This window comes from Dendrobates tinctorius, unplaced genomic scaffold, assembly GCF_039654945.1.
Source record: "Dendrobates tinctorius isolate UK_male_01 unplaced genomic scaffold, ASM3965494v1 ptg000017l, whole genome shotgun sequence".
NCBI classification, from domain to species: domain Eukaryota; kingdom Metazoa; phylum Chordata; class Amphibia; order Anura; family Dendrobatidae; genus Dendrobates; species Dendrobates tinctorius.
The window spans coordinates 12,378,684-12,398,203 of record NW_027361685.1 but is presented as its reverse complement, the minus strand read 5'-3'; the positions used below and the strand labels follow the sequence as shown (position 1 = coordinate 12,398,203).

At 44.7% G+C, this 19,520-nt stretch overlaps 1 protein-coding gene across 1 annotated transcript in view; it reads left to right on the top strand.

Moving 5' to 3' along the window:
• Positions 1-545: 545 nt before the first annotated feature.
• The window catches only part of LOC141082444 (uncharacterized), a 119,494-nt gene continuing 100,519 nt past the window's right edge, over positions 546-19,520 (top strand). Inside the window, exons 1-6 of the mRNA XM_073566386.1 lie at positions 546-839; positions 969-1,148; positions 1,232-1,355; positions 1,439-1,536; positions 1,735-1,825; positions 3,253-3,326. Of these exons, the coding sequence (XP_073422487.1) occupies positions 573-839; positions 969-1,148; positions 1,232-1,355; positions 1,439-1,536; positions 1,735-1,825; positions 3,253-3,326 (834 nt within the window). The 5' untranslated portion in view covers positions 546-572. The remainder of the gene's footprint in view (positions 840-968; positions 1,149-1,231; positions 1,356-1,438; positions 1,537-1,734; positions 1,826-3,252; positions 3,327-19,520) is intronic.

Here is a 19,520-nt window from a genome sequence, read left to right as displayed (position 1 = left end):
TATTTTTCCTTTTCACTTCTGAACTATACGGAGTTCAAATTTTTTATTTCAGATTATGTGAATGTACAAGGTACAGTACGTTGAATCTGTGAATAATTAATGTCTTACTGGAAGTAGTTCACAACATTCTGGCCTTGAAGTACATTGTGATGATAATCCGAGCAAGTTACTGGTGAAACTCTTCCAAGTTTCCGCTAACATACATAAATAAGCGATTTACGTGAATAACTTCTGAACTACACATAGAGTTGATAACTTTTTTGGCAAATATTATTCAGGACATTAAGCTGTTTATTTCGAGTACTAGTGGTCCAGTGTACCTTGATCAAAATAAAATTTATATATGATCTGGTGCACCATAGATGAAAATCTAATAGCTAAAGTCCAACTGCAGACTAAATTGAATCCAGTGGGGCAAATAATGGCGGGAATGTCACTGACTGAGAAGTCTCCATGTAGCGTCTTCACTCCGGATATCATGTGACCCCTGACTCCTCCCCTCCTGTGACCTCATCACAGGTCCTGTGCACAGAGCAGCCATATATGTGGAGTGCAGCTCTGCAGGTGGAGGGATGTGGAGATTCCCCCCCATTACTGAGCACATTAATAAATATATTGCACAGGGGATATCACAGCCAATTCCCACAAGAAGAATCCTTGGAACATCGGCTCATCTTCTTCTCATTCAGGTCTCTTCAACATCGGATCCTCTCAGTGAAGATCTTCTACAAAAGAGAATTTTCCTGATTTACCCATCAAGGATGGATATGGACAGAGACAAGATGGCGGAGAGGATGTTACACCTCACCCTAGAGATCCTCTTCCGTCTCACTGGAGAGGTGAGAGATTCTGATGACGTCACATTACATCATTCTTATCTATGGGAATAACAGATGGACAGAACTGGAGAGGTGAGGACTCTGGAAATGTCTGTAGTGAGAGTTATTAATGTGTTTCTCCATAACCAGGATTACACAGTGGTGAAGAAGACCTCTAGTGATCGCTGTCAGGATCCTGTGTCTGAGGGATGGGGAAGACCCCTGAGCCCAATCACGGGGCCTCCACCTCACCCCCTGCTACATGAGGACATCAATGACCAGAAGATCCTAGAACTCCTCTACAAGATGATTGAGCTGCTGACTGGAGAGGTGACACTGCTGGGAATGCTGGGACATTATACAGTAACACTATGAAGGGATCGGGGGGATGACAGTATCATTGTATGTGTCAGGTTCCTATAAGGTGTCAGGATGTCGCTGTCTATTTCTCCATGGAGGAGTGGGAGTATTTAGAAGGACACAGAGATCTGTACAAGAACGTCATAATGGAGGTTCCCCAGCCCCTCACATCTCCAGGTAATAGACAGGACTAAATACACACGGCCTATAATTATCTGTATGTAGAGAATGAATTCAGTCCCTGTATGTGTTTCCTCCAGATCTATCCAGTAAGAGGACAACACCAGAGAGATGTCCCCGTCCTCTTCTTCCACAGGACTGTAACCAAGAAGATCCCAGTGCTCCTCAGGATCATCAGGTAGATGGAGAGAAGGTGTCAGGAGATCTCCCCTATGATGTGTAGACGGCTGTGAAGGTCTTGTGCTCAGTCTTGTTTTATCCACCAGTATTATATGTTTTATACTTGTGTAATGAGAACGGTGGAGATGGCAGGATTAGAGCTGATCATAGATGGGACGTCTCCATCTGTCTGTGACTTTTGCAATATTTGTTTCAGGGTGAAGATCTGACCCATATTAATACTACAGAGACATATGTGAGAGATGATGAGTGGTGTAAAGAGGAGATTCCCACATATGACTACCCAGGTGAGTAGTAACCACTGAATGCAGAGAAGTCACAGATTCCTCTCAGTCACCGGCTGTGGCTGCTTTATCGGTGGTGTAGTCCGGCCGTATTACCATGATCACCATTTTGCCTCTGGACCACAACATTCTCCTCCACCCAAAACTGTTCTAATGACTTACAACCTGGAGGATCCACCTACCCCCTGGGATTAGGAGACGCTGACCGTTACCTGCCCAGATCTGTAACTATAAAGCCAAATAACAGCGTACGTAGAATGTGCTGACAAGATAGAAAATCACTTGAAGAAAAACATTATGATGGGTCTGTTTGAGAAAGCGGAGGGTAATGATGCTGTTGGCTTCCTAGATCCCTGAGATCTTATTGGATGAATCTTCTCTCCCTTCTGTGCTGCTGAATGTCTCATGGTCCCTACAAGACCAGGTCCAGTCTTTCTGCCCAAACTTCCCTTTTATGATTGACAACATTAATTGTACAGTGAGGCCAAGTGTGAATTTCTGTACAATAACGACAGAGCTTCCCCTAGCCTGAGTTTTCAATTTCTTTTTTCTTTTTAAAACCAACTAACTTGAAACAGGATTTTGATAAACTACATAAAACACATTCCACCTGTGCTTTGATATATCTCTACTCTCTGTGTGGTTTATGGCTGTAATATACACATATAGGGGTTTGTCTACTGTGATGCGGTGCTGTGACAAGTGATGCCCGGCACACAATCAGCGCTGGCGTCACTGTCTCCACCTTCGGACAAACTGAACATGAAGAGGAAGACAGAGCTGCAGCTCATCCCGGACTTCCTTCTCATGTTCAGTTTGTCCAAAGATGGAGACAGTGACGCCAGCGCTGATTGGGCATCACCACATCGCAGTCCCAATGCAGCGAGTGCCAACATCACTGGAAGGGAGCCAGATTGGCAGGTGAGTATAAGCTTTATTATTTTATCAGGGACGAAGATTTAGTTTAAGAAGTGCTTGTCCTAGTACTGGACAACCTCTTTAAGAAATACTATAGATATGCGCTAAATACACTAAATGACACTGATATATGCATTACTAAACGTCTATGTGTATGGCTGGGCAGAGTAGTCAGGGGCTCCCGTACACTTAAGGCGATGATCAAATCGATAATGAAGCCATACTGTATCTTGGATATATACTGTGTAGGATGATGCAGAGTCAGCAGCGTTCAGGCCGGCTGCGCTGATCCTGCCTCCTGCTTGAAAAGGAAAGAGCTGCCGCCCTATGTCTGCGTGACGTCACTACACTGCGGACTCTCTTCTATTGCAAAACAGAGTGATATTATCCAATGCGTTTCTGAGGCTTCGGTGTCCTTCGTCAGGGATCCCTTCTTTTTTGCAATAGAAGAGAGCCGGCAGTGTAGTGACATCACGCAGACACAGGGCGGCAGCTTTTACCTTTTCAAGCAGGTGGCAGGATCAGCGCAGCCGGCTGCAACGCTGCTGACTCTGCATCATCCAACATAGTACAAATCCAGGACACAGTACGGCTTCACAATCAATTTGATCACCTCCTTAAGTGTACGTGTGCCCCAGCCTGCTCTACCCAGCCATACATGTAGACGTTCAGTAATTCATAGATCAGGGTCATCTGTGTATGTAGCGCATATCTACTGTATATATTTACTGCATTTCTACACGTTAAGCAAGAGGGCAAGCAGGTGCTGAAGCAGGGAGCAGATAACTTCACCTGGACAGCACCCACACACATACTGCCAGACTGGACGGTACTGCTGGTCCCAGGCACCCTAATCTTAGTGGCTGAACAGTGCCTGTGCCGCCTACAGCTTCTGTTTCTAACGTTGCCTCCATCACCGGTGCTGCCTGGAGAATGAATAAGATGGCACCTGGTGACAGAAGCAGACGTCACCGGAGCAGATCCCAGAGAAAATGGGACATACCGTTTGCGGAAGTCTCAATATGACAAAATGTCAGAAATCCAGAGCAGTAGAAATCCTCATAAAGTGACTACATTTTGGAAATTATAACCCTCGGTCAATTAATCTATAAGAGTAGTGACTATTTTGACTCCACAGGCACTTTGTGGAAATTAGCACACAGGGGATGTTGGAGAGTGAAGATTAGAAATATGCCATATTATTGCCCAGCACATAATGCCCGGATTGTGCTCCACTAGACACGCACATAGGAAACTAAGTGGGTCCTTCTCATTACAGTGATGCCAAATACAGGGATGGTAAATGTGGTTTAGGTACACTGCAAAGCTCAGAAGCCAGGGGGAGATTTGACTTGGAAAGAGTGCATTTTGCTGGATTTGTTTATGGAAGCCATGTTGCTTTTCAAGAGTCGTTGAGCCGCTAATAATGTGGACATCTGTTTTTTCTATGACAGATGATGGACCTGAGTGGGAACTTGTATTTTGTGAGATGAGTAGGAGTTGTTATTGGTGGTATTTTCACCTACATATCATTGATGGGTTGCGTTTTATTTATTACTAGATTATGGCCCGATGCTATCGCATCAGGAGGATGCGATAGCATCACACCTCTTGCCATGTTAACCCTCAACACACACACTCCTCTCACCTTTCACCATCTCCACTCACTCTTTCACTCCACATATGACCCCTTCTCTCACTCCGTCTCTCATGCTCACACCGTCATCGCCGCTGCTCCACGATCCCCGACATCTTCTTCCGCCGGCGCCATCCTGGATCCAGACGTTGTCCACGCCGGCGACATGTTCTTGCGGCGACGCCATCTAGAGTATCGCAGGATTTCGCCGATCCAAAATAGCGTCGCCGCAGGAACATGTCGCCGGCGTGGATGCCGTCGGGATCCAAAATGGAGTGGACGTAAGAGGTGTGCGGTGACGTCACCGGTTACAACTGGACGGAAGTTGTTACAACCGGAAGCTGCTTAGGGCATTTATTATAATAGATGTTTGGGAGGCAGAATGAACAAACAGTTAAACACCACACACTACTGGTTCATCCTCTAACTTTTTCTATTAGACTGTGAACTGTCATTGACTTAGACAGTCATTCATATTTTTACATAACTTGCCATTTTCACTGGCGGTTTAAGCAGCCATTTTCAAAAATATAAAATTCAAGGATATTTTATTTAAAATAATTATCTTTTTTTTCTTTGCAGGTGACTCTACCAGGAGATCAGGACAGCTGATATCTTCAATTTTTAAATCAGATGATCTTGAGATCCTACAGGATACAACTGAAGTGATTGCCATTGTTCCAGATATATCATTATCCCTTTACAGTAAAGATCCTGTGAAACAGGTCCCGTCTTTTGATTCATTACTGACTACTAAGGAAAATGAAAGTAAGAAAATAAGCATCAAAAAAGAAACTGCTCCTAAAGAAAAGTCATTTTCACATTCAGAATATAGAAATAGTTTTTCCCTCAAAAAGTCATTTCTTAATCATCAAAAAAATCACACAACGGAGAAGAGATTTTCTTGTTCCAAGTGTGGGAAATGCTTTAACTGCAATTCAAACCTTATTAGGCATGAGAGAACTCACACAGGGGAGAAGCCATTTTCATGTTCAGAATGTGAGAAGTGTTTTAACCAGAAATCACATTTGGTTCAGCACCAGAGAACGCACCCAGGGAAGAAGCCTTTTTCCTGTTCAGAATGTGGGAAATGTTTTAACCAAAAATGTAATCTTGTTAGACACCAGAGAACTCACACAGGGGAGAAGCCTTTTTGCTGTTCAGAATGTGGGAAGTATTTTAACGAGAGATCAGCTTTGGTTAAGCACCAGAGAATTCACACAGGGGAGAAGCCTTTTTCCTGTTCAGAATGTGGGAAATGTTTTATCCAGAAATCAGATTTTGTTAAACACCAGAGAACTCACACAGGGGAGAAGCCTTTTTCCTGTTCAGAATGTGAGAAATGTTTTAACCAGAAATCAGCTTTGGTTAAGCACCAGCGAACCCACACAGGGGAGAAGCCTTTTTCCTGTTCAGAATGTGGGAAGTGTTTTAACCAGAAATCAGATTTGGCTAAGCACCAGCGAACCCACACAGGGGAGATGCCTTTTTGCTGTTCAGAATGTGGGAAGTGTTTTTACCAGAAATCAGATTTGGTTAATCACCATAGAACTCACACAGGGGAGAAGCCTTTTTCCTGTTCAGAATGTGGGAAATGGTTTACACATAAATCAAATGTTGTTAGGCACCAGAAAACTCACACAAGGGAGAAGCCTTTTTCCTGTTTATAATAATAATAATAAAAATCATTATTTATATAGCGCCAACATATTCCACAGTGTTGACAGTTTAACAGTTTCAAACACAACAGTCGTAACAACGTTAACAATAATTCACTAAAGCAAAATATAACGACCCTGCTAATGAGAGCTTACAATCTACAGGGTGGGCCATTTATATGGATACACCTAAAGAAAATGGGAATGGTTGGTGACCAGATCGGTGCGCTGAATATGCAGAATGGGCAAAACAAAAATTGGAACAGGACCCTCAGTTTACACAGAACATTATGTTTAGTGATGAGGCAAACTTTTTTGGGTGGCCCATTTATATGGATACACCTAAATAAAACGGGAATGGTGACAGATTTCTTGTGTGGGTTTTTTTGCATTGAAATCTGCTGCAATGACCCGGTACTGCGTTCAACAGACATCAACATAATTTCTATCCGCTCCTCACATGTTAACCTCTGTGACACGTCAATGGCTGTAAACAAAGAGAAATTTGTAAATAACTCATGAAAGAATAAAGTTATGTTAAAACCAAGCACACCATTTTTTTTTGTGAAAGTCTCAATACGTTTGTGTCACATGACCCTCTTTCCATTGAAAAAAATAAAGTTAGATCCAAAATGGCCAACTTCAAAATGGCCACCATGGTCACCACCCATCTTGAAAATTTTGATTTTTTCCCCTCCCATTTACAAATGTGCCACAAACAAGAAGCTGATATCACCAACCATTCCCATTTTATTAAGGTGTATCCATATAAATGGCCCACCCTGTACAATGAGGTGGGGGAGATACAAAGTACAGGTGTGTATTTACAATGATAGTCCAGCCATCTTGAGGAAGTGAGGGATGGATGGAGATAGGGAATGGGCTACACACGCACACTTACACATAAAATGACTTTGATTAGGGAATGTGATAGGCCGCTCTGAACAAATGTGTTTTGAGAGAGCGCCTAAAACTATGCAAGTTGTGGCTGGTCCTAATTTCTTGGGGTAGAGCATTGCAGAGGATAGGAGCGCAACACGGGAGAAGTCTTTGAGTTGGGAGTGGGAGGTATGGATTAGTGAAGAGGTTAGTCAACAGTTGTTTCCAGAGCGCAGCGATCGGCTAGGCCGATAGACAGAAATGAGGAGATGTAGGGGGGTGCCGCACTGTGGAGAGCTTTGAGGGTGAGAACAAATACTTTGAATTGGATCCTATAATGGATGGGCAGCCAATGTAACAGCTGGCAAAGAGTGGATGCGTCCAAGTACCTATTAGCCAGATGGACGACCCTGGCTGCTGCAATAAGGATGGACTGGACAGGGGATAGTCGAGTGAGGGGGAGGCCAATTAATAGAGCATTACATTTAAGCATGCAAAAAGAAGGAGTCTATATCCTCATATAAAATCACATGATTATTTTATTGCTAAATAGCTCACAAATATAAGAATCGACAAAATAATGCAATAGTAGTATGGCTGAGTGTCAGAAAGAGACCTAGGTGCAACAAAAGTGCTGAGCTAATGACAGCGGGAGGGAATAGTATGTGTATTGCCAGTGCAAATAGATTCAAGAGGCCCCAAGAATGCAAATTAGCAGAGGTATAATAATCCCCTAGTGAGGTGTGAACATAACAATAGTCCCTCGCTAATCACTCATCAGGTCATAACCCCATGTTTTCATTCCTTACTCGTGGCTGCCAAGAGAACCACATGCTGCGCCCCGACACGCGTTATGCGTGGGCTTCTTCCGGGGGCTCCTCCTTATATAAAGCACACCCAGGTGCCGGGTAAGCCGCAATTAGTGGCTTGTGTTCCCGGAGCGTGAACCGGAAGTAGCGCCACATCCGGCGCCAGGATGACTATGCATGTCACAGGGAAAGCCCTGATGTCAGTGACACGCACAGATCATCTAGTGGCGCCGATGGGACGCATCCATCCAGTACCGTCCGAGGACATGCACACAAGCGGTCAACGTGATGGCACAACTCTCACCAGGGGAATTATACCTCCTACTATAAATAGCGATCTCATACATAGGTCCAATGCATTTATCTTACTTTCCTTTTTTCTATCATACACAAAAGGAACAACCCACAAAACTCTGCCTAAAGAGAATATTTGGCCCATTTGTAAAAAAACCTTTAGGCTGTGTGCACACGCTGCGGATTAGGTGCGGATTCATCCGCGCGGATTTTGTAAAATCCGCAGGTGAAACCGCAGGTCAAAAGACCTGCGGTTTTACCTGCGGATTGCTCTGCGGTTTGGCCCTGCGGTTTTTCATCTCAATGGAGGAGATGGCAAACCGCAGGGGAATCCGCAGAAAGAATTGACATGTCAATTCTTTCTGCGGATTGAAAACCGCAGATAATCCGCGTGGAAAATTCCGCACCGTCTGCACTGCGGTTTTTGATTCCCATAGGGAATCATTGTACTGTACACCGCAGCAAAATCCGCAGCGTGTGCACACAGCCTTAACATGCTAAAAGTGTTTACCAATACCATATATCATATAAAGTGCTAACAGTGACAAGTGCTAAATACACATAAACAGGGTAAGTGGTCCAGGTTACCCATCCTAAACAACATCAAAAAAGTATAAGGCTGGCGTCTCACTAGAGAGAAATACGGAGGAGTGAGAGGCGTTAAAACAACGCATTGCACTCGGACCAATGTTTCTCTATGGGGCAGCTCCCATCAGCAGTACATTTTTTGGCCGTATTTTACGGGCTGAGAAAATAGCAGCATGCTGTGATTGTCAGCATATTATGGGCAAAATACGCCAATGCAAGGCTTTGGGGGCGAGAAAAATACGGATTACCCACGGACCAGATGTGTGACTCGCGAGAAATACGCACCCGGTGTCCTTTACCAAAAGCCGGCAATTCATTTTGCGATACAGTAAAATCACACTGACATGTATATTAAAGAAACGAAAGTATAGATATAGACACATAGAGAATATATATATATATAACACATAGAATATATATATACACACACATGTCATTGAGACACATATATTTATATATATTAGCGGCGATAGAGTTCTACATAGCAGAATCGCTGCTAATTCAATTTCAGTCTTCTGTGAAATCATTCTAAAATCCGACATGAAATGACACATGGTTTACATACAGTAAACCATTTCATTTCATTAATTTTTTTATATGTGTTTGGCTAATAATTAGATGAGGGTTTGTGTGTAAAATTTGGGACATGTAGGTGTTAAATAAAGGGGTTAATTCGTTGAAAAAAATTGCGTAGGCTCCCGTGGTAAATTCGCAACCAGAGAGGGAAAGCCAGTGAGTGAGGGCAGATATTAATAGCCTTGAGAGGGACCATTGTTTTTGTCCCCCACTGGCTACAAAAATCTGCCCCCTGACACCTCAGAAAAGGCGCATCTATAAGATGTGCCTTTTTTGCACTTAGCCTCTCTATTCCCATTGCACTGTAGCTGTGGCTAATGGGATAATAAGAATGGGTTAATGTCACCTTGCTATTGGAAGGTGACATTAAGCCGATTAATAATGGAGCAGTGTTAATTAGACACCTATCCATTGTTAACCCTAGACTAGTAAAGGGTTAAGAAAACACACACAGTCATTAATTAAAAATTCTTTTAATGAAATAAAGACATCAAGTTTTTGGCCATATTAATTCCTCTGCTAATCCATAAATAAACCATGGACCTGTAACAAAAATAAAACAAAAAGCAACAATATCCTTACCTCTCCGCTGGTCAGACAGGTCCCCTGCTGCAATCCATCAGAAGGGGTTAACTGGTTTACAACGGGACCAGTGCTAATGCGACCAGCCCTCTGTAAACCACTGCCAGAATGAATTAGTTCATCTCTGCGCAGCCTCCCTGGCTGACCGAAGAAGAACTAATGAGTGTGGGAAAGTTTCTGCATATTTTCCCACGCTCATCAGTTCACCTCAGGTCAGCCCGGGGACTCCGTGCAGCCTCACATGACGTCCCTGCTTCATCTAGATGCTTAGCTGCTGGGATGCTTTGCTGAGGGGATGTGCACCCCTTAGAATGCTTCTAGATTTATAGGCCACACTACAGGGTCAGGAGAGAGCGATTGTGGGACCTTATTTGGGATAATTTAGCAGTTACTCCTACACCAGGGGGTGGATAGATGATCAAAACATTAGTCCTGGCTCCATCTCTATGCTATAACACCTTTCACAAGATAATATCTACAATGACTCCAGTCATGGATATACAGCAGTGAGTATTGAGTACAATGCAACAGATGAATTATGTCACGGGGCAGTAGTGGGAAAACAGGGAATGAGGAACCTGGGCCCCTGAACTGCCCCTCAGGCTAAGGGGGTGCCCTGACTTTTCTTGGGGGTACACTTGATGGTAGTGAGGCCCAAATCACCGACCTGTCCCTATCTCCTGTTTAGCCCTGAGCTAAACCCCCAACCCCCCCAGGAGGTGAGACAGGGAAAAAAGTGAACTGCACAAATAAAACAAAAGGAAAGATAAGACAGACACCTCGGGGTTAAATCAACTAAAAAGCAAAACTTTTCTTTATCTGCTGCAATGTACCACACAGCAGAGTTAGGCACCAGAACAAGGTTATAGCTGAAGCTCCACTGCACTCAGCCAGCTCCTGACTCCAGCTTGGTTGGTCTACAAAGAGGAAAAGTATCATCAACAGTTAGCTGCAGCACCTGGTGACCTTTTAAAGCAAGGGGGAGTGGTCACCACCTGCATAGCAAACAGACCAGCCATGCAATTACACCAGCGGCCACTAGGGGGAAAAACTGATATTAACCCCTGATGGCCTGAAAGGAAAAAAGGTTTAATATGAGAATGCAGATCTGACACAGATCCAAAAATGGATCGTGACAAATTATAGCGATAATTCAGCAAGCAGAGTTCTATGTTCTATACCATTAAACGAAATGTTGCAGGATGATAAACAGCCGATGACAGCAAGCAGAGATTGTAACCATTAAAATAAATGTTGCAGGATGATAAACCTATGGATACGTCCAGGCGATTTTGCACTCACATGGGCTGTGCGCGCGATCAGCACCGGGAGTCAGTTAATTCTGTCAGCTGACACCCAATACTCAAGGCAAGGAGCAGTCCCGCACTGCTCCGAGTACTTTAACACCCTAAGGCTAGTTTCACACTAGCGCTTTTGAGCGCAGCGACGGCCTGTGCACGGCCGCCGCTAAGCCCCGCCGACTGCCGCGCCTCCGCCGGTAGCTCCGCCTACCGGCGCATGACGCTGCATGCATCCTGCGTCCCCTATCTTTATCACTGGGGGCGCAGGCCGTGCGCAGTATGCATTATGCGCACCGTCAAAAAGGCGCATGCCTGCGCACGGCCTGCGCCCCCAAGTGATAAAGATAGGGGACGCAGGATGCATGCAGCGTCATGCGCCGGTAGGCGGAGCTACCGGCGGACGCGCGGCAGGGGGCGGGGCTTAGCGGCGGCCGTGCGCAGGCCGTCGCTGCGCTCAAAAGCGCTAGTGTGAAACTAGCCTTAGTGATGTGATCAAACTTGATCACAGCATTTCGGGAGCAGGCAGAGGGAAGATAGCCCCTCAGCCCTTGGAGCAGAGACCACGCAACAACATTGCGAGGTCCCGTTTGTTGCCATGTTGACCCAAAGTCATCACGATGACATCCAGGTCAACAGAGCTAGCAAAGTTGCTTGATCATGCTCAGAGCACAATCGGCAACTTTGTCTGTCAGAGCAGCGCTGACAGTTTGCATAGCATAGGGACGCTCTTGCATCCCCATGCTATTCAAGCAATCATCCTGGGAAAAATGAAAGGACCATAGTGGGACAAAGTAAAAAGTTTGAAAAAAAAAAGAAAAAAAACAAGTTAAAAAAAAAATGTAGAAATATCTGAAAAAAATAATACAAAATAAAAATATGTTGTGCCCATAAATAAATATTTGTATAAAAATATATATATAAGCAATAAAAGTACACATTTGGCATTGCCTCATCCAGAACGATTAGACCTATGAAACTGTCCCACTAGTTAAACCCTTTAGTGAATACCATAAAAAATAAATAAAAAACAATGCTTTATCATCATACTGTCAAAAAGTGGAATAAAATGCGTTCAATTAGACAAATACAAATAAGCATGGTACTACTGAAAGCGTCATCTTGCCCTCAAAAAACCATGGGCGCCGCCATATTGGAAAATGGGCGCATGCGCAGTGCGCCCGCCGGCTGCAGATTCCATTCATTCATTTTGATCACTGTGACAAACTCTCACAGTGATCAAAATAGAGTGAAAAGTAAACAAAGCCCCCTTTATCACCCCCATAGGCAGGAGCAAAAAATTAAATAAAGAAATTATTTTTATTTTTTTTTCCATTAGGGTTAGGGTTGGAAATAGGGTTAGGGTTAGGGTTGGAAATAGGGTTAGGGTTAGGGGTGGAATTAGGGTTAGGGTGGAATTAGGGTTAGGGTTGGAATTAGGGTTAAGATTAGGGTTAGGGATATGTTGGGGTTAGGGTTGGGATTAGGGTTAGGCTTGTGGTTAGGGTTATGGTTAGAGTTGGGATTAGGGTTAGGGGTGTGTTGGGGTTAGGGTTATGGTTAGGGTTGGGATTAGGGTTAGAGATGTGTTGGGGTTAGGGCTGTGGTTAGGAGTGTGTTGGGGTTAGGGTTGGAGTTAGAATTGAGGGGTTTCCACCGTTTAGGCACATTAGGGGGTCTCCAAACGCGACATGGTGCAACCATTGATTCCAGCCAATTTTGCGTTCAAAAAGTCAAACGGTGCTCCCTCCCTTCCAAGCCCCGACGTGTGCCCAAACAGTGGTTTACCCCAACATATGGGGTATCAGCGTACTCAGGAAAAATTGCACAACAACTTTGGGGGTCTAATTTCTACTGTTACCCTTGGGAAAATAAAAAATTGGGGGCTAAAAAATTATTTTTGTGGAAAAAAATTTATTTTTTTATTTTCACGTCTCTGCGTTATAAACTTCTGTGAAGCACTTGGGGGTTCAAAGTGCTCACCAGATATCTCAATAAGTTCCTTGGAGGGTCTAGTTTCCAAAATGGGGTCACTTGTGGGTGTTTCTACTGTTTAGGCACATCAGGACTCTGAAAACGTAACGACGACCGCAGACCATTCCATCAAAGTCTGCATTTCAAAACGTCACTACTTCCATTCTGAGCCCTTACGTATGCCCAAACAATGGTTCCCACCCCATATATGGGGTACCAGCGTACTCAAGACAAACTGGAAGACAACTTTTGGGTTCCAATTTCTCCTGTTACCCATGTGAAAATAAAAATTTGCACGCTAAAAAATCATTTTTTGAGGAAAAAAATGATTTTTTATTTTCACAGCTTTGTGTTATAAACTTCTGTGAAGCACTTGACAAATCCCCAGGCCCGGATGGGATACACCCCCGAGTACTGCAGGAATTAAGCACAGTCATAGATAGACCATTATTTTTAATCTTTAAAGATTCCATAATAACAGGGTCTGTACCACAGGACTGGCGTATAGCAAATGTTGTGCCAATATTCAAAAAGGGGACAAAAACTCAACTCGGAAATTATAGGCCAGTAAGTTTAACCTCAACTGTGGGTAAAATCCTGGAGGGTTTTCTAAGAGATACTATACTGGAGTATCTGGAGAAGAATAACCTTATGACCCAATATCAACATGGGTTTACAAGGGACCGTTCCTGTCAGACTAATCTGATAAGCTTTTATGAAGAGGTAAGTTCCGGACTGGACCAAGGGAATGCAGTGGACGTGGTGTACATGGACTTTTCAAAAGCTTTTGATACGGTGCCACACAAAAGGTTGATACATAAAATGAGAACAATGGGGATAGGGGAAAATATGTGTAGGTGGGTTAAGAGCTGGCTCAGGGATAGGAAACAAAGAGTGGTTATTAATGGAGCACACTCAGACTGGGTCACGGTTAGCAGTGGGGTACCACAGGGGTCAGTTTTGGGCCCGCTTCTTTTTAACATATTTATTAATGACCTTGTAGGGGGGCATAGAGAGTAGAATTTCAATATTTGCAGATGACACTAAACTCTGCAGGGCAATCAATACAGAGGAGGACAATTTTATATTACAGGAGGATTTATGTAAACTAGAAGCTTGGGCTGATAAATGGCAAATAAGCTTTAATGGGGATAAATGTAAGGTCATGCACTTGAGTAGAACGTATAAGATGTATAATTATGTGCTTAATTGTAAAACACTGGTCAAAACTGTCACTGAAAAAGACCTGGGTGTATGGGTGGACGACAAACTCACATTTAGTGGCCAGTGTCAGACAGCTGCTACAAAGGCAAATAAAATAATGGAATGCATTAAAAGAGGCATAGATGCTCATGAGGAGAACATAATTTTACCTCTATATAAGTCACTAGTGCGACCACACTTAGAATACTGTGTACAGTTCTGGTCTCCGGTGTATAAGAAAGACATAGCTGAACTGGAGCGGGTGCAGAGAAGAGCGACCAAGGTTATTAGGGAATTAGGGGGTCTGCAATACCAAGACAGGTTATTACACTTGGGGTTATTTAGTTTGAAGAATGGAAGGCTTAGGGGTGATCTTATTACAATGTATAAATATATGCGGGGACAATACAAAGACCTTTCTAATGATCTTTTTACTCTTAGACCTGTGACGGGGACAAGGGGGCATCCTCTGCATCTGGAGGAAAGAAGGTTTAAGCATACTCACAGACACGGATTCTTTACTGTAAGAGCAGAGAGACTATGGAACTCTCTGCCATATGATGTAATGAGTGATTCACTACTAAAATTTAAGAAGGGACTGGATGCCTTTCTTGAAAAGTATAATATTACAGGGTATATACACTAGTTTCCTTAATATTGCGTTGATCCAGGGAGCTAGTCTGATTGCCGTATGTGGAGTCGGGAAGGAATTTTTTTCCCCAATGTGAAGCTTACTGTTTGCCACATGGTTTTTTTTGCCTTCCTCTGGATCAACATGTTAGGGCAAGTTAGGATAGGATATGGGTTGAACTAGATGGACTTAAAGTCTCCCTTCAACCTTAATAACTAGGTTACTATGATAAGTCCAGCATTAGTGTCCTTGGTCCATTCCTGGGCAAATGGTGAACTAATTACAAGGAAAGTTTTGACCACACACAGTCCTATGGTTCAGTGTCCATGAAACAAGGTAAAAACTGGAAAATTCAAAGGAAACTCTTACAGATTACCTGTAGGCACAAAACTTGAAAACAGTTACATATATATACATACAATTTCAACATTTACATTTACTTATCTATACACGATATCTGATGGGCGGTATACCTTGTGTAGTACGGGTAGACCTGCGTAACACTGGTGTGACTGGAAATCTCTCTGTTTGTCTGGTGCTAACTACTGGTGTAGTGTGTGATGTACTGGATACACTACTGGTGGTTCTGTGTAGCACAGGGATACTAGATTGTCTAGGAACTCTTAGACTCACCATGGGTATAACAGATTCACCACTGGCAGGGCGAGGGTTCTCTGGCTCCACTGCTGGTGTGGCATCTGCCGCCTGATTTTCCTGATCTTCAGGATATTCTTGAGTCATGTCTTCCTGTGCTACCAGTTGGGGAAATGTCAACACTGGCACCACTATAGCATCATTTACTTTAGTCCAATTTGCAGGGAATTCTCCAAGTATGGTGCTGACCTTTTCTTCTTCTATGGGTTGGATGTTATTTTGTTCTTCCATTCTTTCTCTTAACTGTTCAGGGCATAATTTCAAATGATCCCTTGATACGGCTGCTGAGGTTTCTCCTCCGTCTTTACTGATAAGGCACACCTTGGTATTGTCGAAATTTGAGGGTAGAATGGTGTAGGGTTCAGCTTCCCATTGGTCATCCAATTTATGCAATCTTCTTTTCCTTTATAAGACTTGTTCTCCTGGTGACAAGGGAACGGCAGGCGCATTTTGATTGTAAAGCTTCTCCTGCTTTTGTCTTGCCTGAGCTAGCCTCTTTTCCACACACTCTTGAACTCTTCTGTACTGTTGTCTTTCTGTATCCCAGTCATCATCTGGTGACGTTACTTCAGGTGTCAGGACTCCCATGTCCAAATCAATAGGCAGCTTACCAGGCCTCGTTTTCATTAGGTAGGCTGGAGTGCAGTTGGTGGAATTCACAGGAATGTGATTGTAGAGGTCTACCAGATCTGGCAACTTTTCTGGCCACAGATTCCTCTCCTCCAAAGGCAGGGTCTTCAGTAGGTCAATCACTACCTGGTTCATCTTCTCACACATGCCATTGGTCTGTGGGTGGTACGGTGCTGTCCGGATCTTCTTACAACCATACAAGTTACAGAATTCCTGGAACACTTCTGCCTCAAAAGCGGGACCTTGATCTGTAAGCACTCTTTCAGGATATCCATGTGGTCTACAGAAGTGCTGTTGGAATGCTCTGGCTGCTGTCCTGGCTGTTTGATCTTTGACAGGCACAACTACCAGGAATCTTGAGTAGCGGTCCACGATGGTAAGAGCATAGATGTAGCCTGACCGGCTTGGGACCAGCTTAACATGGTCCAGGGAGACCAACTCGAGTGGCTGTTTGGTTATTATTGGCTGCAGAGGAGCTCTCTGGCTGTTTCGATCCTTTCTGCGCAGGTTACATTGTCCACACTCCCGGCACCACTTTTCAATGGCTTTCCTCATACCAGCCCAGTAGAACCTCTCCCGGAGCAATGCTTCCAACTTCTTCCATCCGAAGTGTCCAGCTCCATTGTGGTATGCTTCCAAGACCATTGATGCCTCTCTCTTTGGGATTACCACCTGCCAGACCAGCTCATGAGTGCGGGCATTGATACTCCTCCGACACAGCTTTCCTTCATAGATGAACAGCCGGCCTCTTTCCTTCCACAACTGTTGGGTTTCTTCAGGAGCATCCGACTCTGGGCGTGAGTCAGCTTGTCCTTCACCAGGCGGACTGCGGGGTCGCTATCCTGCTTTTCTGCCCAGTCATGATGAGGCAAGGGGTTTAAGGTGACCTCTTTCAAGCCAGACCGTCTGTTTCTCACTCCCTGAGCACGTTGGGCCGCAAGTGGCCGGTGGAAGGGAGACAACTCTATTTCTTCAAGAGCCTCAGGGTCTTCTCCTGCATCTGGCAGATTAGGCATTCTGGACAGTGCATCAGCATTGGCATTCTTGTGCCCTGCTCGGTACTTGATGGTGAATTCATAGTTAGACAGCCGAGCCATCCATCGCTGCTCCAGTGCACCTAGTTTTGCAGTTTCCAAGTGAGTCAACGGGTTGTTGTCCGTGAAGATGGTAAACTTGGCTGAAGCTAGGTAATGCTTGAATCTTTCAGTCACAGCCCAGACTATGGCAAGGAACTCCAGCTTGAAGGAACTGTAGTTATCAGGGTTCCTTTCAGTGGGACGCAGCTTCCTGCTGGCGTAGGAGATCACTCTTTCTTTTCCATTCTGTACCTGCGACAGTACTGCTCCAAGTCCCACGTTGCTGGCATCAGTGTACAACACAAACGGTTTGTCATAATCTGGGTAGGCTAGAACTTCATCCCCTGTGAGAGCCATCTTCAGTCTAGTGAAGGATCTTTCCAACTCCTCAGTCCATTCAAAGGTAGAATTTTTCTGTTTGGTCTTCTTGGACTGCCCCACCAGAAGATTTTGCATAGGGGTGGCTATTTCAGTAAAGCCTTTGATGAATCTTTGGTAGTAGCCTACCAGTCCAAGGAATTGGCATACTTCATGGAGGTTGCTGGGTTTCGGCCAGTCCCGGATGACTGTGACCTTGTCAGGATCTGGTGCCACGCCTTCTGCACTCACCACATGACCGAGGTACTGTACCTTGGGCTTCAGGAGGTGGCATTTGGAAGGCTTCACCTTCAGGCCAAAATTGGACAAGGCTTCAAACACCTCAGCCAGGTGTTCCAGGTGGTCTTCATAAGTCTTGGAGAAAACAATGACATTATCAAGGTATAACAGGACTGTCTCAAAGTTTTTATGTCCCAGGCAGCACTCCATCAGCCGTTGAAATGTTCCTGGGGTGGTGCAGAGCCCGAATGGCATATAGTTGAACTCACAGAGACCCATTGGGGTGGTAAAGGCTGTCTTTTCCTTGTCTGCCTCTGCCACGGGAACCTGCCAATACCCACTAGTGAGATCCAAGGTGAAAAAGTAGTTAGCAGTTTTAAGTGCAGCTAATGATTCCTCAATTCTAGGTAATGGGTAGGCATCTTTATGTGTAATGCTGTTAATTTTTCTGTAATCAACACACATTCTCATGGTACCATCCTTTTTCTTTACAAACACTATGGGAGCTGCCCAGGGGCTACAACTGTCTCTGATAACCCCAGCCTCCTTCATTTCTCTCAACATACCCTTAGCACATTGGTATTGTGTTGGGGGTTTAGGCCGGTACCTTTCTTTAATGGGTGGATGATCTCCAGTGGGGATATGATGTTGAACCCCATTTGCCTGCCCAAAATCTAGTGGGTGTTTACTGAATACCCGCTCATATTCTTGTGTCACTCTGGGTGAGTTCAGAGTCAGCCCAAAACCTCTTGTAGAGAATGTACGGCATGGTGGTCACCTGAGAGCCATTGTCCAGCAGAGCGTTCATGGGGATGCCGTCAATCACCACTGGAAGGATTGGTCTCCCTCCAACATACTTGGCTCCCCAGTTCTTTGGGCCTGGGGATCCTATTCTTGGGGGTTGGCACTCTGCCCCAGGGGTTGCTCGTTTAAATGACAGAACCTGGCGGTGTGGCCTGTCCTGCGGCAGTTACAACAGATGGGACATCCGTCCGGGTCATAGTGATCGTTGATTCTCCCTCAGAGTGGCGGAGTCCTCTTCTTCCGGAGCCACGGGACATCCTCTGGACTGGAGGCGAGCTGGATCTTCTCCTTGGAGGACACTTGCAGGGACTGCAGTTTTACTAAGTGCAGTCATTCCTTTGGTCAACTCCTGGACCTGAAGATACAGCTCTTCAGTTGGATCTTTATCCAGAGTCTGTGCATCAGCCTCCACAGGGATGGAAGGGAAAGATGTTGCTTCCTGGTGGTAGGTGATTGCTGGCGCCTCTGGGGCGCTGGACGGCTGTCAGTTGGCTCCTGCAGTACCCGAATAGCCCTGTCCTTGAAATCAGCAAAGTCCAGATCAGGGTTTTGCAGGGTTATGATGCGCAACTGTCCTGTGGGTACTGGATAGGAGTCCTTCAATGAACTGCTCCTTTAACAGTGTATCTTCCTCCTTCACACTGTCAGGATCAATTTGCTTATCTGCTCCCAGCGACTCCTGCAGGTTAAGAGCATAGTACCTTATACTGTCCTGCGCTCTCTGCTTGCATCCAAAGAATCGCTTCTTGATTTCAGCTGCAGTGCGGGCGTCAAAGGTGCTTCTCAGCTTGGCTAGAATCTTTTTAACAGTCTCTTTGTCAGTGTCCTGCCAGGCTTTCACCTCTCTCTGTGCTGCACCCGTTAGCTGTCCGATAAGGATGTTCACTTTCT